The sequence below is a fragment of the Acartia tonsa genome, chromosome 15 (genome assembly GCF_053477335.1).
Source record: "Acartia tonsa isolate MP-2025a chromosome 15, ASM5347733v1, whole genome shotgun sequence".
NCBI classification, from domain to species: Eukaryota; Metazoa; Arthropoda; class Copepoda; order Calanoida; family Acartiidae; genus Acartia; species Acartia tonsa.
Genome location: NC_137274.1, coordinates 17,305,342 through 17,328,919, shown reverse-complemented (window position 1 = coordinate 17,328,919; position 23,578 = coordinate 17,305,342). Strand labels below are relative to the sequence as shown.

At 37.1% G+C, this 23,578-nt stretch overlaps 2 protein-coding genes across 2 annotated transcripts in view; both read left to right on the top strand.

Annotated features, from left to right (window-relative positions):
* Window positions 1-3,942: 3,942 nt before the first annotated feature.
* Window positions 3,943-9,615, top strand: LOC145307400 (UPF0729 protein CG18508). Its single transcript, XM_080149823.1, has 5 exons — window positions 3,943-3,992; window positions 4,667-4,733; window positions 5,889-5,946; window positions 6,547-6,618; window positions 9,352-9,615. The coding sequence occupies exons 2-5, from the start codon at window positions 4,681-4,683 to the stop codon at window positions 9,388-9,390; spliced, it is 222 nt and encodes a 73-aa protein (XP_080005949.1). The 5' UTR covers window positions 3,943-3,992; window positions 4,667-4,680; the 3' UTR covers window positions 9,391-9,615.
* Window positions 9,535-23,578, top strand: part of Stlk (Ste20-like kinase) — a 29,111-nt gene continuing 15,067 nt past the window's right edge. Inside the window, exons 1-2 of the mRNA XM_080149821.1 lie at window positions 9,535-9,676; window positions 10,283-10,480. Coding sequence (XP_080005947.1) covers window positions 9,638-9,676; window positions 10,283-10,480 — 237 coding nt within the window. The 5' untranslated portion in view covers window positions 9,535-9,637. The remainder of the gene's footprint in view (window positions 9,677-10,282; window positions 10,481-23,578) is intronic.

Here is a 23,578-nt window from a genome sequence, read left to right as displayed (position 1 = left end):
TTTCCTTTTCCAATTCTATGTAATTTCAGAGAGGAAGGAGACATTAGACTGTTTATTACACTAGTCCCCAAAGCATTAAAATAAAGTTTTCCTATTCGTAGACTCAACAGTTGAGTGTCCAAATGTTTCAACTGCAAATTGTAATCTACAGAAGGGATAATATTATGTGTATAATCATTGTTATGTACATAAATTTATCTGTCATTGTCCTATCCTTGATGTAATTTACTTTGTCCTTCTTATAAATATTGTATGTACTGAATCTCAACCATACTGAAAAATTAGGTATAGCATAGTATCATATTCAGTTATAAAAATGTACTAAAACCAGTTTTGTTAACCCCGTGTTTTCGGCATCTTAAGTCTAAAAAAAAAGGTTTTAGTCTTATAATTGTAAATTTTCATATCCGCGGAAAGCTGTTTATTATATGATGCGATAAATAACTAGTATTGTATTGTATTATAGACAGAGCTAGATCTTTAAATCATTTTAGTGGTGAGCCAGATCGGGGTGCGCCGAATTTTAGCCAATCACAGCGCGGCATTTCATAAAAGGCTGTGCTCTCATTGGTGGAAAGTTGGCTCACCCCGATCTGGCGCACCACTAAAATGATTTAAAGATCCAGCTCAGGAACATTTTCTTATTATTTATTCTGTAATAGATAACAACTAAATAATCAAAATATAAATGTATAAAAGTAAATTTGTTAAAAAAACTGCTTAAATATTTTTCAGAAAAAATCTTCAAAAATTCTTGTGAAAATCTACAAGTTAGTTTTATTATCTTTCAAAAGTTTAAAATTATTAAAATGTTTTTCTTTGTTAGAGTTTGCTTTGAATTATGCTGACTATAATTAATAGGTGAAACATTTGGACACTCAACGCCCCTAGAGGCCTCTATGGACATGCAAAATGTTTTCTTTTCAATCTATTTTAAGATCAGTTGTTAACGAAAACAAGGATGACAACATCCATAAAAGCGAAGCACTGAAACGGTAGGACAAACGGACATTAACACATTAACACGTGTATAAGAACGTTGAATCAAAAATAGTGAGTAAATTTTTTGAAAAACTCAGGAATAAGGTATAACCAACAAGCAAAATAAATCTAAAAAAATATTTGGGGGGCAAATGGAGAGGTCGTCAATTTTACGATGTGTTGCCCCCCAACGACAGCTGAAAAACACGTATAGGTTTCGTGATTTTCTTCCGAATTAATTTCGTTATTGGTATGAGCTGTGAAAAACTGCTTGATACAGGATAATTTTTATGGACATACTTACATTATTAGGACTTGATCATAGAGTTTCTTTCGCTTATAATACTGTACTTTGTTGTTCCAGGAATCAATATACCAAAAATCAGATCAAACGGATAGTTAGATCCCATAAAATTTGTTGTTAAAAAGTAGAAAAATCAACATGTTTAAAATGGACATACGGGCATTCTGGTAATGATTATAGAGTTGCTACGCTTTTTAAATCGTACCTAAATACTACAGGAATCACCATGCAAAGTTTGAAATCGATAGGACAATTCTAACATGCCTAAATTAACGAAATAAGCTAACCTTCTCGGACGGACGGACCGACCCTAATTATAGAAAAGCTTCGCTTTTAAAAAGAATTTTTTTTCTCGGGAGGTTTTTGGTACCCTCCCCCAGTCAAGTTTGAAATTGATAGGACAATTCTAACATGTCTGTCTAAATTAACAAAAAAATACTTCACTAATTAAAAATGAAATATATAAAACTGCCAAAAATTAAAAAATTAAAAAGTTTTTTTTTATACATTACTAAACTTATTGGGATTTTTAGTAAAGCTATAGGAAAAACGCAGGGAGGGAGTGGAACATTGGACTGTTTATTACACTAGTCCCCAAAATTTTATATTAATCCTTTTTATTCGTGGAGACTTTTAAATGTATTTTGATTGGTACTGTTTCATTATGTTGACAACTAATTGTAATCTAAAGAAGGGGTAATTTTATTTATCCACATAGTGGAATTACATTAGTTTATCGGCCATTGTCTTATCCCTTAGTTCCCTAAGATGAAACGTGATTTATTTCGTTTGTGCGTATTTAAGGAAAATATATATGGCACCCCTGTGCACAAATGTAGAAAATTCGGCAACCCTGTGCGAGTTTGCCGCGTAAAATTGTGAATAATTTGTTGTTACTAGTTTCTGCTAACTTTGTAGTATGTAGTGATGCAATACTTATATAAATAATCTTTAATACAAAGTAGCTTGATGTCCGTCTGTTTGTCCGTCCCTTAAGATCTCGGTAACCACTGAACCGATAGGATTCTACTCTGAATATACCTACTGGTCCTGTGGTGGTTTTAGGCTATTATTGGGGGGGGGGGGGACACCCACAACCCTTCCTAAATTTTTAAAAAATACCTCTTGGGTCAAAGCCCCTAGAGGCTAGCGGCGAAGCCACAAGTATAGTATATATTACCAGAGAGAGGGGGGATTTATTTTATTGTTTATTGCACTTGTCCCCATAGTTTAATAGTAACATTTTCTTATTCGTTCGCTTAATAACTTTGGGGACTTTAGTGAAATTTGATTGGTTAATTGTTTATTAAAGTTGCTCCAGTGTTCAAAAGTTTCAACCACTAATTTTAATCAAAGTTTAATTAAATTTGTTTGTCATCATTGGAGACAAAATCAATTTATCGGCCATTGTCCTATCCCTTTAGTTCCCTCATATATTAATATATACTAATACGATGTCCAACTGTCTGTCTGTTGTATAAGATCTTGATAACTGCTGCACATTTTTTTGGTGGTACCCTTTCTTAAAATAGCTAAAAACTTTCCCAGGACCTATGAGATCGATATATATACACTGTAAAGGAGAACCATAACTGTTAGCAATTAAAGATATGTTGCTTTTGATCTCTCAAGGGATAAGACAATGAATGATAAATAATTTGTAATTACCCACTCTGTACATTAACATTATTGGTTGAAATATTTGGACACTAAATTTTTAGAGCTAATGTGATAAATATTCCATTGTCCCCTCCCCTCCCTACTATTTGGTAAAATTCATATTTTTTAAATTTTATAAATAACTTAAAGTCCGTATGTCTGTCTTGTTTATTATATCTATCAAACGTCAGTCTGTAATGTTGTCTTTCCCGTAGGTATATAACTTGTATTAAAGTAACAGAATGTTTGTCTGTGTGTACCAAAGGATCGATATCGTTAAACACTGAACCAATATGGTCCTCTTTTACAGTGTAGTTCAAGAAAGGTTTATAACTATTTGTGGAAATCTCGTCAGTAGTAAAATGACCCCCAAATTTTTTTCTTATTTAAACTGAAATCTGGTCGACATTGCTCCCCCTCCCCCCCCCCCCCCACCTACTTCAAGTGCCTAAATTATACTGTCACCCAAAGTTTTATAACAATAAGAAGATTTTTGATTATTGGGAATTTACATTAATTTATCTTTCATTCCTTTTAAAACAAACAACACAATAATTTCTAATTCACATTGGACTCTTAAGTGGTACCCAAAGTTTTATAACATTATTTAGGAGTTTTATTTTTGATTATTGGGGCGGTGAAGCAAATAAAATTGTTAATGAACATATTAAACCAGATGTTTTAATTGTCATAGATACAAACAAAATCATAACACTGTGATAAAAAGTTTGAAAACCTATAATAGGTGCCTACCTACCTAGTTAGTTACATCATCATATAATATACAGTTTTACTCAGATATTAGAATGAAAAATTATAGGATTAAAAAGCCAGGGCCTTCTTCCCTCAGGGCTAACAAAACTGGTATTTAATTTAATATTTGTTGAAAATTATTTGAATTACGATGCCATACATGATTTTTCAGTGTGGCTCTTAACTGGTTCTAATCCAGCGGGTATTACTCGGTTTCGAAGCTATACTGAAATTATTTCTTTCAGATTATTGATAACATTTCAGCAGTCCAAATTTGCATTCTTTGAAACCAGGGATAATTCATTAATGTTCTTTTAAATAATAACAAGGATGACAACATCCATAAGTAGCGAAGCACATAAAAATCAATAATATTTATATTTTGTATGATGAATTACAGACTTTCGGTTAAAGTTGAACATCGGGAAATTTAATTTTAATTCTGTCATCCTAAAACTTATGAGGATATACCTAACCAAAAGGGAAATGCTCAACCCCCCAAATTTTTTTGGGTACCTACCTAGCTAGTTATTTTAAAGGTTCCACGTTATATTTTGCAGAAACATTTATTTTAATTATGCCAAAAGTAACTTTGATACGAGAAATTTTGGATAATTTCACCATAGCTTTAAGAACGAGAGAGATAGGGATCTAAAGGGTTAAGACAATGGCCGATAAATTGATATACATCCCCAATGATGATACACTAAAAAAAACCTTCTGTAGATTAAAAACTTAACAACCCAATCAAAATTCAAAAGTACCCATAGTTGTTAAGCCAACCAATGAGCAACGTTATCATAAAACTTTGGGGACTAGTGTATCAAACAGCCCATTGTCCCCTCTTTCTCTGGGGACTAGAGAATTGAGGCAAAGCCACTAATGTGAAATAAGTTAAAAACTTGAATGGATTGCGGATTCGTGTGAAATTAATAAAAACTTGAATGGATATAATATTAATGGATACAGTGTGAGAAATCATTATGGTCTGCATCTCCTGCATTGTTATTCCTCTGCTACTCTGGATCTGGCACAGGTAAAAACAATCCGCTGGATTGGAACCGGTTCTCGCCTATACTATCCGCAAAATATCCGCGGAAAGCTGACTATAATCCCCTTTTTCTGCACAACCGCAATTTTATTGTTGTTAAGCGGTAAAAATGTTTTTACAACAAACAAGGATGACAACATCCATTAAATGCGAAGATCTAAAATCAGAAGGAAGGACAAAAGAGATTCCTATTGTATAAAGTAGTAACCTTTTTCTGTTTTTGTTTGTAGCAAAGGATATAGATAATCGCTGAACCGATATGGTTCTCCATTTCAGTGAAGCTTCTTATAGGTCCAGGGAGGGTTTAGGGAGAGGGTAGACTCCACCTATTTTTGTTGTTGAAATTTTGATATTATAATATTTTTTTCAGTATTCCAAAAATAAGAACAATGTAATGATATCACATACAAATTTGATGTCAAAAAAGTAAAAAAAATTGCATTTTTAAAATGGACGCACGTACGGACTTTCTGGTAACTATTTAAAGTCTCTACGCTGTCTAAATTGTACCTAACTGTTATAGGTATCATCCTATAAAGTATAAACAATATAAACAAGTCTAAATTAAAGGAAAGAGCTAACCATTACGAACGGACCGACTCTAATTATACCCTCAGTGATGATACACAAAATTTCCCCTTTTATAGATAACAATTAGTGGTTTGGTCACCAAAGAACTGACCAATCAAAATTCAAAATAGTCCCCAAAGTTTAAAGCCAATGAATAAGAAAACATATTAGATATACAACTTTGGGAACTAGTGTAATAAACAGCCCAATGTCCCCTCCCTCCCAGATTCTATTTCATATTTTTAAAAGCAAAATTTTTCTATAATTAACAGTTATCTCTTTTCGCTAATTTAGACATGTTAGAATGGACCTATTGATTTCAAACTTTGCATGATTATTCCTGCAACAGTTAGGTACAATTAAGAACGCGTAGCAACTCTGTAATCGTTACCAGAAAGTCCGTACGTCCGTGTTAAGCAGTTTTGCAACAAATTTACTTAAAATCTTGTCTAAATTTATTTATTCATATTCTTTTTATTCAGTTCTGACACTCTACAAGTGATGATGTTCGTTTGTCCGACCATTTCAGAGCTTCGCTTTTATGGATGTTATCATCCTTGTTGTATTTAGGTTTTTGCAGCCCGTTTTTCTCAAGTTGTACAACCCCTGGCAGAAGGTGGAGAACAAGGTAATTTCCATGCAGCATGGCTTCCAAACCGATTAATATCCGCTAGATTATAACCGGATCTAAGCCATACTAAAAATCATGGGTATTATCCTCTTAGAAATATTTTTTTTAATTTGAAATTTTTTTCAAAGTTCGGACACTCTGCTTTAGATGTTGATGTTCGTTTGTACTTACATCTGATTCGGTGAAGCTTTGCCTTTATAGATGTTGTCAGCCTTGTTGGAAATATCAGATTTAAAAAAAAATACCTACCTAACCTAACCTAACTCTTTTTCAAGAAAATTTGTTTTCAACAATAACATTTCCATCAATATGGAGCATAATTAAGTGTAAAACATTCATGGGGGATTGACTGATTTAAGTCAGGTTTTTAGCTACTTTAATATCCTCATTACCAGGAGTCCTCCAAGGTTGTGTTTTAGGAATACTATTTATATTTTTACAAGGAAGGGACTTTATGTTTTTCTGAGCCCGTATAGAAGATAGACGGCTGGAACTTCTTGTCAACATTCATTAAACATGCAGGAGAATAATTAAGTATAGAACATCCATGGCGGTCGGACTGCTTTTAGGCAGGTTTTAAGCTACTTTTATTACTAGGAAGAGACTGGTTCAACTGAAGCTGCCTCCCCTCCTGCGTCCTGTCCGCTCTCTGCTGGATTCAAAAAACAGGTGAGACACTAGTCCCCAAAGTTTTATTATATTATAACGTTTTCTTATCCGTAAGCTTAAAAACTTTGGTGACTTTTATTGAATTTGATTGGTTGGTTCATTCAGTTGAGTGTTCAAAGGGGAAATTTTGTGTATCATCATTGGGGAAGAAAATCAATTTATATGCCATTGTCTTATCCCTTTCAGATCCCTTGATATAGCGTCTTTCTATCGTAACCAGAAGGGGGGTGTATAACACCCCTGGGTATAATAAAAAAGGATGGATGTTCATTATCTTCTACACCCCCCTAAAGCAGCCAAGTAGTTAAAAAAATTGTTTGACAAATGTAGGGAGGGTGTTCTTACCCCCCCCCCGCCCCCCCCCCTCTGACATTAAATAATACCACTCTAATTATCTCTATTACACCCCCTCTCTATTTCATCTACCCCCTTAGATTTGGGTTAAAGGGGCGGGGCGGGGGTTCTGTTTAGACCCTACTTAAGTGGTCCTAAAATTGCCGGATTTTTTCTGAAACAAGGATGACAACATCCATAAGTAGCGAAGCACCCATAAATCATGGAATGGACAAACAGACAAAGTGAGTTACAGAGCAGATGTTCAGTTCTCACAACAATGAAATATTGTGGGAGAATATGCAAAAACATTTATGTCAATTAAAGCATAACCGACAGACAGACGGACATAGGAATTTTCACTAAAAGTCTATCTTAATTAGCAGCCGAGAAAATCACACTCCAAACGCTTGAATTGCAGCGTAACGCGCCTTATCTAAGCATCTGACATAGCAGCATTTTTAACGTTTTTAGTTTTGACGCGGTTTTGAGCCGAGACTCGATCCCATCACCTCCCCGACGACTAGTGAATGCGCTACGCGTTAAGCCGCGGTCGCTGGTTTTTAAACTTATACTACTTATGGATGTTCTCATTCTTCTATAATATAAAGTAATAAGCTTTTTTGTCTGTAGCGAAGGATCTCACTAACCGCTCAACCGATATGGTTCTTCTCAACAGTGAAGCATTTTATATTCTTTGAGGGGGTTTTAGGCTATTTTTTTTTACAATAAGTCTGGGTATGGTTTTAGGCTATTTTTCTGCCCTTCGAATGTAATGCCCCTAGATGCTAGGGGAGCATTCGATAGTTCTTGTATATTATGTTATATAAAAAGAAGCCATTCTATATTTATACAGATTATACAAGATATGGTTATGCAATATTTTTAGCATACCTTAAATAATTCAGTCTTTTTTTCAGGGATCTAAAGGGATGAGACAATGGCCGATAAATTGATGTACATCCTCAATCACAATAAACTAAATTTCCCCTTCTGTAGGTTATTGTTGAGACGTTTCGACATTTAACTTCATGAACCAACCATTCAAAATTAAATAAAAGTCTCCAAAGTTGTTAAGCAAACGAATAAGAAAAGGTTTTTATAAAACTTCGGGGACTAGTGTAATAAACAGCTCAATGTCTCCTTCCTCCCTGGTCTTATTCACATGATATTTAAGATCAATGTTTTCTATAACCACGGACCGTTTGTCCGTCCGTCCATCCCAACCGTTCATTTAGGCAATTCCTTTAATGATTAGGTATATTTTAGATCTGAAGTCGAACCTGCCCTCCATTTTCATTTATAAAGGCAATTTTTCTTAATAGTGTATGGTTCTCTCTCCCCATAATTAGTTATAAACCTTCCCAGGACCAATAAGAAGCTACATTGTAAAGGAGACCCATATCGGTTCAGCGGTTATCGAGAACCTATGGTACAAACAGACACACACACACTCAGATCCTGAACATATGAGAAGAGAACCCTATCGGTTTAGCATTTAGCGAGATCTTTTTTTACAAAAGGCAGTCGGACAGACACCCTGTTACTTTTATGTAAGGATTAGTTGTATAAAATAGGATTAAATGCATCATTAAATAATTAAACAAGGATTAAAACATCCATATAAGCCAAGCCAATCAGATTTAAAGACAAACAAACAAACATACATACATTCGTTCAGACTTAATATCTATACAGGGAGGGGACATTGGACTGATTATTACACTAGTCCTCAAATTTTTATAATAACTTTATTCGTTGGCTTTACAATTTAAAGGACTCTATTGAATTCTGATTAGTTGTTTCATTAAGATAAGTGTCTAAACGTTTCAACCTCTAGTTGTAATCCACAGAAGGGTTAATTTTGTTTACCATTTGGGGGATGTATATCAATTTATCGTCCATTGTCTTATCCCTTAAGATTCCATTACATTTGATAAGGAGGGATAGGGTAATTGGATCTAAAAAGATAAGACGATAAATGGATATACATCCCCAATAATGATATGCAAAATTAACCCTTCTGTAGACTGAAGTTATTGGTCTGACACTACTAGTTTGAAACCAACCAATCAAAATTGAATAAAAGTACCCAAAGTTTTTGAGCCAACAAATAAGAAAATATGGATATAAAACTTTGGGTACCTGTGTAATTTACAGTCCAAAGTACTTAATATTATGACAGGAGAAAAATTGTCGTTAATTTAGCTTGCTAAAATGGAACTCATTAATGGTCAGTTCCTTCATCCAGTAGGAGGCGAGGGGATGGGTCAAAGCGTGTGGATAGGGGGTATCGTTATTTTAGCCTGGTGGAAGTTTTGCCTGATTAGAGAACATAGATATCTGGTGTATCATTCATGTAATACTAATAATATACCTAAATAATATATCCATTTTTAGGAAACAACGGTTGATGGAGAAAATAAGAAAGATAATTAAAAACAACTGTTTCAAGTCATTCCAACAACTATAAATAATAAGTTAATCCTTTTGGTTAAATATCAAATATTTTTCAACAAAAAAAGACAAATCCACCAAAAAATATTTGGCATCGGAAAATCTACAAAATAAAAGACACCAAGTGATTGTTTAATTGTTTTCAAGAATATAGAAAGTACCTAGGTAACTAGGTACTTTCTTGTGAATAGTGATTCTAAATTTATATAGACCCTCTTCCAATAATAAAATGTCGATAAGTTGTTTGTCTACCGCAAGTTTTAATCAGGTACCTATACATTTTATTAGTAGCAAAGCTACTCTATAATTCACTATGTCTGTTCGTCTGTCCGTAACGTTATGGGGGTAATGTAATTTTTTCATCTGCAATTTAAAATAGAAGGCTCAAAGTTCTTGGTATATTGTTAACTATTGGCTACGCCCCTAAGCATCTAGGGGCACTTAAGGTGGGGAGTTTACCCCCCCCCCTCCCCCTCAAATTTTTAAGTTAAGGTTGAAAAGAAAAATTTTATAATTTTTTTTGGTGATTTCTCTTGAGAGGGTGTAGATACCCTCCCCAAAAATAGTTATAAACCTTTCCTGGCCTATCTAGTTTTTACGTTTAATTATTTAAAAATGTTTTCTTGTATGGCTTCGAAACCGATCAATATCCGCTGGATTAGAACCGGTTCTCGGCCAAAAATATAACTAGCGCTGCCTAGTGGCCGTTCATTTAGATATATTTTGTTAAACTGATCTTAACATAGATTGAAAAAAATAGAGGCCCCATCCACAGAGCCGCTAATGAATCTAAATGTTAATAAAAATGTTCCTTTTTAGTTCTTAAGTTTGACGGATTTATATCTGATTAATGTACGACTATTAATCTAATTAGAATGTTGGTGACGGTTTATCAAGAAAAATCGGTTTGTACGGCTGCCACCTCAATCTAGAGCCGGAGGCCGGCGGGCCGTCGGTTATGAAAACCGGTTCTTTCGGCGCCACCATCCACTTTTCCCGCGTGTCATCGGCGGGCGGCGGAAGAGAGGGGCGGGAAGTTGCCGTCAAGAAGTACTGGGTTGATACCATTCAGGTGAGGGAGGGAGGAGGCATTAGGCTGTTGGCAGTGGCGTGCGAACCGAAGGGGGCATTTGGGGCAATCGCCCCCCCTAGCGACCAAAACGCCCCCCCCTGCCCCCCCCTAGCCACTGCCCCCCCCTAAATGTTGAAAAATGCCCCATTTTGCCCCCCCCTGTTCAACAAAAATGCCCCTTTTTGCCCCCTACCCTACAAAAAGCAAAACTATCCTAGTTTCCAAAAAAAGATCAAGAAATACTCAACAAAAAAAATTTTGGCCAAACAGACAGTTACTATTCATTTAACCTTACCAAATTTTTTAATTAGTGTAGAAATTAGGTTATAATCTTTTTTCACTAAACATAACAAACCAAGTAATAGGAAGTATTTTATTTTGTATAAGAAATTTTGTACATCCCCACCAATGATGATACACAAAATTACCCCTTATATATATATTACATATATTATTATATATTACAATTAGTGGATGAAATGTATGGAAACTCGACTTAATTAACCAACCAATCAAAATTCCATTAAAGTCCCCAAAGTTGTTGAGCAAACGAATAAGAAAATTTTATATGAAATATTGGGGAAATAGTGTAATAAAAAGCCCAAAAACCCCTCCCTCCCTGCATATTTGAAGAAAAAAAATTTGCGCTTCGCGCCCTTCCAAATGGTTTCTGCTTTTTATCACATTGTATATTTTTTTTTATTTCTATAAAAACATGTGTAAACAACAAATATTTAATCAAAAAGTTATTTTATATAAAAAAGAAACAGCATTGATATTTATCTAAGCCTTTTTTTCAACACTGTATGTCTGTCTAAATGAATAACTATATATGATGTCATATTATTTTCAGGATCAGTTTATCATTTTTTTTGTGTACATAACCTTACAAAAAGACATGTTTTTTTTATGGCAATTTTCATTAAAAACCCTTAAAACTAACTACACTCTATATTCCTAACTTGATAAAATACGCCACTCTTGTTGTCTTTAATTGATTTTAGTTCAAGGGGGAGTAAATATTTTTAGGTGCGCTTCACGCACCGCCCTTATAAATCCTTGGATTTGGAAAGACCACTTAATCAAAAATTAACAGAGTTTTAAAGTGCCATTTAAAGAGGGTAAGATAAGTTGAAATAACTTTTTAGCTTCTCTTTAATTTACTATGGCTGTCAGTACGTAATGCTAAGGGGGAAATGTGATTTTTTGAACTGCAATTAAAGATAGAAAGCTAAAACTTAATGTTAACATTCCCATCATTATGGAGTATAATTAACTATTAAAAATTCATGGAGGTCGGACTGCTTTTCAGGACGCTTTTGGCTATTTTTGTATCTTTTAAATTTCGGGTATAGTCCCTTTTGTGCTTTGCCTCTTAAGGTGCATTTCGTCGTATTTTCACAGTAGCTTTTCACCTATTTATAGCTCCTGCGGGGCCAATTGCCTAACCCGGTGGGGAAATCACCTGACCTAACTTAACCTAGAATAACCTATCAAAAGCTACTATGAAAATACGACGAAATGCCCCTTAAGAGGCATTGCCACAAAAGAGACTATACCCCAAAGTTTTCCATATTTCTAAGAGATTTTTATATCTGTAGATGAAAGGACAAGTAATTTTTTTTTTACATAGTTCTTTATATCTTTGGTTTTTATGGTACGATAAATTTTTTTGTGGATTATAATATTTGTATTGGAAGTATAATAGTGTGATGCGTTTGTGAACTCGAACCTTTATCCTTTTGTTTTCCTTATCATTAATGTCAGTTTGGAAAGCGCTGAGATTCAAATTGAAAGTTCATAATTAGACGCGGCAATCAAAACAACGCTTGCGCTTGGACCATAAACAAAGCGAGCGTGGCCATCTTTAATCTATCTTTCAAAATGTGCGGAATATCTGCGTGATAAAAACCATGTATAATCAGAATTGTGGTGTTGTCCGTACTGAAAAATACCTTTGAGTGCTTCCCGGCTTTACAGGAACAAAAACTTCGGTAAGAATTCTTTCTTTAGGCATTTTTAATGGAATGGAGTGATTTTTTTAAGACGGCAAATTAATCTTTCATTTTTCCTTAAATTAGACCAAGTAATTAATTTATTTTTGTATCAGAATATTTTAATCGTAGTCTATAATGATTTTGTTTATGAATTTCAAACTCGTATTTAATTTTGATTAATTTTAAGCAAAAAATAACCCTAGCCTTCTTATATATTTTAAAATATAATTTCGAAGTCACGCAACCTCTCATAATGAATATTTACTTTATTAAAAAAGACGATTGTTCCAAATAAGAAAAAGATTTATTCTCTTTTACAAGATTTATTTTATCATGTATTTAACATTTTAATATTTGATTATTAATTTTGTTATTTTCTATTTCAGCATGACCGTTTTCATACAATAAATTGTATTAGTAACTATGCTGGTTTTGTCTCTTGTGGGAAGTAGCAGGTTTCGTACGTCTGTACGTAAAGATCTGGTAAACGGCCAGCCAAATGCCGTTGTACCGAAACAATGAAAACGGTAAGAAGTCCAGTCAGCCAGTCAAAGCCAGTGACAGTTACCGTATGTGTTGAATGTGAATAAAATTCTACACGTGACTATAGTGGTAATCAGTGTTAACAAAAGTGAAAATGCCACCTAAAAAGAATAGGTATGCACTATTGTCGGACAGATTGCCTAGGGCAGTTGAAGTGATAACCGAAGAGTTAGACAGAGTGATGCAGGTAGTTTCGGATACCGCAGACATCAATGTTAATCTCACCAAGGAATGCATCCTTGTTCATGATGCGAACTTAAATCTTGAACGTACCATGAACGGTCTTCAACAGCTGGATGTGTTAATCCAGGATGACGATAACCTAAAAGATTTTTATAGTGACAATATCACGGCACAAAAGAACTATAGCGAGTTAAAACTTACATTAAGTGCCATAGATGAGCTAAGAGCGATAAACAATGAGGTCTTAGTTCTTGGTGATGATCTTGCAGCTCACAAAAACAGTTTGCAACAACGTTGTATGCAGATAGTGAAAGTTATTAAAGGTGATTACATACCTCTACCAACTAAAATTATCAGTGATATGACTAAACTGATGGAGACGCTGGCAAAGGCTAAGCAAGAGCCTGTTACGCCAGTCTCAGGTGCCTCGGTAGATCCTATGCTGCCGTCATTTGGCACTCAATCGTTTGCTGCCAGTCCGATGTTTTCGTCTCATGGGTACATGCCACGCCTAGACGAAAAACTTCTTCCCAGCTTTGATGGGCAAGAATCTTCTTATGCGCAATTTAAGGAGAATTTCCAGAAGCTTACTACTGGATATGAGCCCAGCTACCTGCAGATGGTGTTAAGTTGTGAACGAGTAATGAAGGATAAACCGTTGAGGCTGCAGTTGCAACAGATTGCCACGCATGCAGCGCAATGGACGTATTTGGACCAACTGTTCAAATCCAGAACCAGACAGATGTTGTGTATATTCAACAACTGGGACAAGAAAGGTAAATTATCCGAGAGCGGCCAGATTGTCAGCGCTCTCGCCGAGTTCTCAGGTGCCATCAACCAGCTCGAGCAGATGACCAAGGCTGATGGTAAGGACGCAGTTTCTACAAGCCAATGGCTCACAGTTTTATTGTTGGAGATGTTATCTAAGAAACTGCCAAAAGAGTTTCAGGATAAGCTCGACCTTGCACTCGGGAGCATGGACGTTCCCGATGTGCCTAAGCTGCTGGATATACTAGAACAGCAGCGTGGCGCATTATTGATGCGCAGCAGCCACGGCTTGGACACGCCGTCCAAGAAGAAAGGTAATCCTGCCGCAGCTGCGACCCCGTAGGTAAACATGGTACACCTAGCAAGTTCAAGAAGAAGCAGTCCTGTCCGTCAGATGGCTGCAGTGGAGATCATTTTTTGTTTAAATGTTCGAAGTTTACAACCATGTCTGTTCCAGAACGGAAAGATTTTGTGATGAAAATCGGCGGGTGCCTCTTATGTCTTAATAAGGGGCACCGCGCCTCAGAGTGTCCGCGTGCTGAGAAGCTTGGAGGCTGCAGGATCAACAATTGTGGACAGAAACACAACTCCCTCCTCCATGAGTCCGTCACCCAGGTTTCAGCTGTGTATGAAGCGCCATTTTTGGGTGAGAATAATTACATGTTGATGCTCCAGAAGCTGGACGCGCTGGACGTCTACAAGAGGAAGGTGCCTGTGTCCGGGATGTGGGACACAGGTGCCAACCTCACCATGGTTACACAGTCTATTGCCAAGAAGTTGCAGTTGCCCTCTACTGGACGTGTAGCTACTATTTCAATGGCTGATGGCAAAGTTCAGTCATGCCCAACAGTTAAACTCTGCCTGGTTGACCGTAACAAGAACAAGCATGTTATGGAAGCAGCTGTTGTGCACACAATTGGACATACAGATGGGCTGCGCAGCATGGACCCAGTCGCCGCAGCTGCTCTGTTTGATATGAGGCCACAGGATTTTTCATTGGTCAATGGACCACTGGATATTCTCTTAGGGCATGTCACGCCCACGACGTTTCCAGCGGCGGATAAACTCATCGGCGAGTCAAGATTATACCGCAGCATTTTTGGCACAGGTTTCCTTGTTGTTTCTGCCGATGGAAAGCCTGTTAGCAAGCCAGTTGTTTGTAAAGTTACTAAGTTGGAAGTTGCAGCTATGGACTTCCTATCGTCGGAGGCGTTAGGCGTGCAGCCGCCGCGGCTGTGCAGTGGATGCACGGGCTGCAGGCACTGCCTGGCACTTGCGTCAGGCAAGTCAGCCGTTGATCAGCGAAAACAGGATCTGATAAAAGAAGGTTTAACATTGGATCTTGTGAAGAAAGAGTGGACGGCAGCTTATCCATACCGGCTGCCAACACATACGCTGCCGAACAATTCGCGGCAGGCGTATAATATTGCGCTTCGTGATCGCCGGCGCATGATAAAAAACAGCGAATATGACGCATTCGTGAAGGTGTTCAAGGAGGCGGTGTCCCGTGGGGTGTACGTCAAAGCCACGCCACAAGACTTAGCATTTGAAGGTCCAGTTTATTTTAATTCATTAGTGACGGCCTTCAAGGATAGCATTTCTACCCCCTTGAGAATCTGCGCAAACTCTAGCTTGACCTGCAATGGAACAAGTTTAAATCATATTATGATGGACGGCCCACCACCTACCTACACTTTGTTTCACAATCTTATTCGGTTCAGAAGTTACAAGTGTGCCTGTGTGTGTGATGTCTGTAAATTTTACAATTCTTTGGCGGCCACATATGAAGATTCGCAGCTGAAGAGAGTGTGGTTTGCAGAGGATGAACATGCCAACCCGGAAGTTTACTTGACCAAAAAAGTTAACTTGGGGGAGAAATTGGCAGGCGATTTCGCCGTCACAGCCCTGAGACTTACAGCACAGATTTTTGGAGGGCGCAGCCGCCAAGATGTTCATGACGTTTATGGATCTGAATACGTAAAGGGAGCAGAGGAAGTTGCAAAGCAGGACCTGTGGAGAAGTGAGCAACAACCTACCGGTTCCAAGTTTGTACTGCATCAGGATGCTCCAGCTATCAAGCTGGAGCAGTGTACCTACATTGATGACCATACTGGCGGCCATAATAGCAAGCCAGAAGCCGTCAAAATGGTCGAAGAGTTAAAGGAAATGATTGAACCTGGCAACTTCAGCTTTAAATCAGTTATTTATTCTGGAGATGATGTTGATCCTGTTAAGGTACTGGGCATTCAATGGGCCCCCAGAGAAGATGTTCTTACTTTACCTGCTCGGGTGAATCATGGCGCCAAGATAAAGGGCCGAAAATTGCTGGAGGACCTTGATCTGTTAGATTTATGGAGAGCCATGCCAGAATGTGTAACGAAGAGAGAGATTTGGCGGGTCGTACAGCAATTGTATGATCCTCTTGGCCTTATGTGCCCACTACTCCTGAAGTCCAAGCTTATACTTCGGGAGGTTTGCATTAGTGGCGTATCATGGGATGAGCATGTTCCTGCCAAGCTGAGAGATGACTTTGTTGATAGTTTGGCCGACAGGGCTAAGCTTGGAGAAGTGCCATTTCAACGTTCTTTAGTTCCTGATGAGCCACTGGGGCTCCCAACCATCATTGGTTTTTCTGATGCTTCAAGTTCAGCCTATGCAGCCATCATCTACCTACGTTGGCCAACGGCCAGAGGCTTCGAAGTGATTTTATGCAGTGGCAAGAGTCGTGTGGCTCCTGTTAAGATTGAGTCTATTCCAAGACTTGAGTTGTTGTCATGTTTATTAATGGCAAGATTGGCGGACGCAATTGTCCAAGCCCTGCCCTTTGCAGTAGCAGGCAAGATGTTTTTTAGCGACAGCACTTGCGCTATATCGCAAATTGTGTCCGAATCAGTGATGTTAAACATATTTAACAGTCATCGTGTGAGTGAGATTCAACAGCTGACCAGCCCAGAGGATTGGCGCTGGCTTCCTACAGATCAGAACATTGCAGATCTTGCCACCAGAGGTGCCTGTACCATTCAAGATGTTTCACCAGGATCCAGGTATCAGGACGGGCCTGAATGGCTGCGCCTGGAGCAGGACCAGTGGCCTGTAAAGACGGCGGGTGAAGTAAATCACCCCATCCCAGAGGCTGAGATGAATCAGCGTATGGTCCGATTGAAGTGTATGGCCGTCCAGATTTCTGGAGAACTTTAGCACGACGTACCTACAGGCAGGCACGTAAAACTATGCAGGCGGTGATCAGAGCTGCCAACTGTTTTAAATTGTTGCTTGTTAAGAAACGAGTTCCGGCCAGGCAAGAGCCGATGAATGATTCGGTTCCAGCCGGACAAGAGCCGACGGGAGTTTCGGTTCTGGCTGGACAAGAGCCGATCAGTGTTGCGGTTCCAGCTGGACAAGAGCCGATGGGAGTTTCGGTTCCAGCTGGACAAGAGCCGCTAGTTGATTCCAAGTTTTATGGCAATCACACTTTTTCAATTACCTACCTAGATGTGGTGTGTGATTTATTCCTGGCATCATACAACCAGGAAAAGGAGATGGTTATGGAGGCTGAAGGTAAATATGATAGTCTTCAACCTTATTACCACGAGACTGAGGTGTATTGGCCTATCGTTGGTAATAATGGCTATTATCCTGTTCGTAAATTCAGAGTCCTCAAGATGCGGTCCTGTGGGGACGAGGCCTTGGAGGCAGCAGCCGAGGGAAAGAAGAAGCTGTTCAAGGATTCCCCTGGCCTTATTTTGATTGATCGTCACAATAACTTGGCCAGACTGTTCCTACAGCAGGCCCACGATGAACTTGGCCATGCCGGTCATAGAAAAACTTTGGTACAGAGTCGCAGGTATGCTTGGATATCACGTGGCTGCCAAGAAGCTATGAAGGTTGTCAAGTCATGTTCCAGTTGTTGTCTAGAGTATGCACGTCGTTCAGCCCCAACTATGGCAGACGTCCTGCCAGACAGGTTAGAATCTTCAGTTCCATTCTTCCATGTTCATCTTGACCTTGCAGGCCCGATGGAAGTTACAAGGCCTGGCGTCCGCACCAGGAAGAATCCAGCCAAGTACAAGGTTTGGTTGTTAATTGCTTGTTGTCGTTTTACACAAGCAGTGTTTATTGATGTTCTGCTGGATTACAGTACTGAGGCTGTCATTATTGGCCTCAGAAAGCTTCAAGCATTCTACAATATGCCCAGAGTCGTGACTACAGATCGCGGCACCAATTTTCTTGGCTCGAAAAGAATACTTGATGAAGTTATGAAGAAGTCTGATGTGAGTTTTGAGTGGCACCTTGTACCGACTGGCGCTCATTCGTATGTAGGAAGTGTTGAGCGCCAGGTCGCCATGGTCAAGCGTGTCCTCAATAAGAAGTTGTGTGGAGCTGTAGTCAATCACAACGAGTTGTTGCTGCTGACTGCTGAAACTGCTAGAGTTTTAAACTCTAAACCCTTGAGCTATGCTACACAAGGGAATGATGTTAACACATGGAGAATCATTTCTCCTGCTGATTTGTTGGGTGGCAGAGCTAACAATGGGATTTGCTCATTCGAGACCGGTTCCAGAGATCGAATTACACGCCGTTTAAGCCATCTGGAGGAGCTGACTAGACAGTTCCATGAAGTCTACAAGCAGCAGCTGCTGCCTGAGCTATTGCGCACGGTAAAGTGGAGGCGCAATCAAGTTCCGCTGAGCGTTGGAGATGTCGTTCTTGTTGACGGGTGCACCAACTTGGTTAAGAAGTATCGCCTCGGCAGAGTTCAAGACGAACGCGGCGGTGGCAGTACAGTTGTAGCCCGTTTCAAATTGTCCGATGATGTTGAAGCCACGGATAACGAGATTTCTTCAAGACGATTGTTGAAAGTAAACCTACCCCAAGATGATTCCCAAGACGATTAAGTATTTTTATTAGTATCGTTCTTATCGCGTATTTTTTTAACTTTCAACAATTGCATATTTTTTTAAAATTTATAATTGACGCAAATTTCCTTACAATTTCGTTTAAAATTATAAATGAGCTCAGAATTTTATTTCCAACGCATAAAACTAAAGTTTTCTATTCGAATACATAAGTTTTCTTTACGGATTTATTTGATCGGGACCTGGGATTTTTTCGCGTAAAAAATCTTAGGTACGTATTTTTTAAATTTGGATGCGAAGCATTATTGTCGTTTCTTGTTTAACAAACATGAAATATGATATATACAGATAAGAATAGAAATGAAACACATTTGATCATTTTAAAAATATCTTTTTATATTACAAGCATTACAAATAATTTAATATTAACTATATATTAAGATTATTTTATTTTGATTTCGTTCTGAAGATTACCTAAAAACAAAAAAGCAGTAATTTTATGAACACAGCAGATTTACTTTGATTTGTTTGATTTTATTTCGATGAGTATAGCCTAATGAAACTGCTATACAAAGCCTTCCAGCTCTGTTTCCTCGGCCGAAGACCTTGCATAACAGCAAAACTAAAGCTTAAGAAATATCTGATAATTTCAAAAAGATTCTTTGTAGTTTCTTTGATTCCTTCTTTCTTTGAAGATTTTAACTTTGGAACATTTTTCATTCTATTTTTTTCAGAAATGTTCGTGAATTGAGCCCCGCGCCAGGAATCCTGTTCACGGTTACACAAAAAAGAAACAAAACATAACCATAAACAGGACTCGTCGCACGTGGCATTATTATAATTGTAGTGCGTCGGTTTGATCTGCAAGCTTTCGAGGTTCAGGTTGAACTGAGGCCCCAATTGCTCTTAATTTTAAAAGACTGTATAAATAAGTACACGGAAAAGCTTATTATCTATTCAGCCAAAGAGAAATTGCCAAATAAACACTTTTTGAGACTTTTCTTTTACTTTGAGCTTAATTTAAAATTCGCATATGCAAAAATGCAATTTTACTTTCATTTTGATGTTTTATTGATGAATTAATACAGTTCTTTTATATGTTCTTAGATATAAGGATATTTTATTTTGATGATATGTTTAGATTAAGGATAATTTTGCTTTATTTGATTATTCTGTTTATCTAGATTTAAGGATTATTTTCTTATCTATCTTTTACATAAAGATTTGATCGAAGAAAGATTTTACGTATGCATTTTCACTTTTCTTTAACAAAAAAAAAAATTTGTTTGAAAAGAATTTTTTGTAGTAATTATTCTTCTTTTATTAAAAAGATTTGAATGAATTATTTGATGATTAATGCAGATTATGTTTAGCATTAAGTTTATTCTAATATTAAGAATATTATTATTATCATTATTAATGATTAGGTACCTAATTAAAGTTTGGGTACTTATTTTAAATTATTATTATGTATTGCATTACATGGTCTAACAAATTCAAATAACCATTTGTTTATTTCGAAAAATTGTGAGGCCATGAGATTAAGTGTTATGAGTGAGTAGTGAATGTGTAAGCTTTCAATGAAGAATGTTTTATTTCCTATTCCTTTATTCCTACATTTTTGTGGAATTGTGTCATTTTGTGTTAGTACGAGTATTCATGAATATTATTACTAGCAAATTTGAGGCCAAAAGGCCAAAATTTAAAACTCTTGTAATTTATGTGGTTTTGAATTGTGACTTTTGTGGACATTGTCTGCACACAAAGTTGAAAATTTGAGTGGTGTAATGTTCGATTCCCCACTTTCAGGCGGGTGTGTATTGGAAGTATAATAGTGTGATGCGTTTGTGAACTCGAACCTTTATCCTTTTGTTTTCCTTATCATTAATGTCAGTTTGGAAAGCGCTGAGATTCAAATTGAAAGTTCATAATTGGACGCGGCAATCAAAACAACGCTTGCGCTTGGACCATAAACAAAGCGAGCGTGGCCATCTTTAATCTATCTTTCAAAATGTGCGGAATATCTGCGTGATAAAAACCATGTATAATCAGAATTGTGGTGTTGTCCGTACTGAAAAATACCTTTGAGTGCTTCCCGGCTTTACAGGAACAAAAACTTCGGTAAGAATTCTTTCTTAAGGCATTTTTAATGGAATGGAGTGATTTTTTTAAGACGGCAAATTAATCTTTCATTTTTCCTTAAATTAGACCAAGTAATTAATTTATTTTTGTATCAGAATATTTTAATCGTAGTCTATAATGATTTTGTTTATGAATTTCAAACTCGTATTTAATTTTGATTAATTTTAAGCAAAAAATAACCCTAGCCTTCTTATATATTTTAAAATATAATTTCGAAGTCACGCAACCTCTCATAATGAATATTTACTTTATTAAAAAAGACGATTGTTCCAAATAAGAAAAAGATTTATTCTCTTTTACAAGATTTATTTTATCATGTATTTAACATTTTAATATTTGATTATTAATTTTGTTATTTTCTATTTCAGCATGACCGTTTTCATACAATGAATTGTATTAGTAACTATGCTGGTTTTGTCTCTTGTGGGAAGTAGCAGGTTTCGTACGTCTGTACGTAAAGATCTGGTAAACGGCCAGCCAAATGCTGTTGTACCGAAACAATATTAAAAAAAAATTTCTCGCTGTTTCGAGCATCCAGTATGTAATTTACTTTGACTGTCATCACACAACATACAGGAAAAAGGATTTGTGACTTTTTCTACCTAAAATATATATTTATTTCAACAGATGCTCTTTAAATCTACTTGTCTGTATTCTTATTAATGATTTTTTGTGCTTTGCTACTTAAAGATGTTGTCATACAATAAAGAAATATTTAAAATCAGTTTTACATATTAGGTTAATTTTTGGTAAAGTATTTCCAAAATATGTGTTTTTATCTCCCCCCCCCAAATTTTTTTTAATGGGGTTATTCATCCTTCCTGCTGAGATTTTATAACATCCCCTTCCACCCATAAAAAATGTTTTGTGGTGGGGGGGGGGGGGGAGGGGGAAAGGTTAAATTATCTTCTGTACTTTTTTTTCGAAGATGCTTTCTAGCTCCCTTCCCTTCGGTCATTGCAGGGTGGGGAGAAGGGATGGGGGAGAAGAGATGGGGGGGGGAGAGATGGGGGATATAAATGGGAAATAGGGATGGGGGAAGGGATGGGGAAAAAGGGATAAGGACTAGAAGGTCCATAATCAAATAATCCCACCCCTTAAAACGCCCTTATTTAAAATTAGTATATATAATCAAAATGCCCCCCCCCTAAAGCAAAGTGCCCCCCCGGGGGGGCACTTTGCTTTAGGGGGGGGTCCATAATCAAATAATCTCACCCCTTAAAACGCCCTTATTTATAATTAGTATATATAATCAAAATGCCCCCCCCCTAAAGCAAACTGCCCCCCCGGGGCACTTTGCTTTAGGGGGGGGGGGCAAAATTTTACAAAATCTTCAAAATGCCCCCCCCTAGACTAAGTGCTTCGCACGCCACTGGCTGTTGGTTACACTAGTCCCCAAAGTTTTGTAATAATATTTTCTTATTAGATTGCTTAACAACTTTGGGGACTGTAGTAAATTTTTATTGGTTGATTCAGTTAGTTGAGTTTTCAAACGTTTGAAAAAATAATTGAGATCTATATTGTGTATCATCATCGTGGATGTACATCAATTTATCGGCCATTGTCTTATCCCTTTAGATCCCTAATTAAATTTAAGTTCTAAGCGGGAAGTTGGCGTTGCAGTCAAGGATCTGGTCAGTGATCTAAAGGGATAAGACACTGGCATATAAATTGTATTACATCCCAATGATGAAACACAAAAGTTCCCTTTCTGTAGATTACAATTAGTGGTTGAAACATTTCGACACTTAACATAATGAACCTACCAATCAGAATTCAATAAAAGTCTTCAAAGTTGTTAATCTAACGAATAAGACAATGTTATTATAAAACTTTGGGGACTAGTGTAATAAACAGCCTAATGTCCCCTTCCTCCCAGGTCCTACTGCTTATTTCTAACTAGCGGCTTCGCCCCTAGCCTCTAGAGGTTTGATCAAACCAATTTTTCGTATTTTAGATTTAAAAAAAAAATTAAAAAAAAATTTTTTTTTTTTTTGGGGTGGGGGGGTAGTTGACCCCACTATTTTAATTTTAGTTTAAAAATTTTTTTATTTTTTTTGGGGGGGGGGTATTTTTCATTTTTTGGGGGGGTTGGGGGTGTCCCACCCCCCAAGAAAATAGCTTAAAACCACCACAGGACCAGTAGGTATAATCACTGAAGAGTAGAGCCCAATCGGTTCAGTGGTTACTGAGATCTTAAGCTTCAGACGGACAGACAGACGGACAGACATCGTTCTACTTTGTATTATAGATAGCGAAGCTTTTCTATAATTAGGTTAGTTCCGTCCAACTTCCAAACGATCCAACCAATGATTATAATCTACAGAAGGGATAATTTTGTTTATAATCATTGGAGTGTTCATCTATTCGCGGCTATTGTCTTATCCCTTTAGATCCCTGAAGTTCTACTGCTTGCTTTTCTAAAATTAAGATTGTTCCGTCTGTCAAGAATGGATAGCTTTTTCTAAGCATGTTAGAATTGTCCTACTGTGTTCAAACTTGGCTTGATTTTCCCTATTTCATAGAAACTTATGGGGAGAATAGTAATAAAACTTAATTGGATGGTAAAAAGTAACAATGGTAACCTACATAAGGAGTTATTTTGTTTA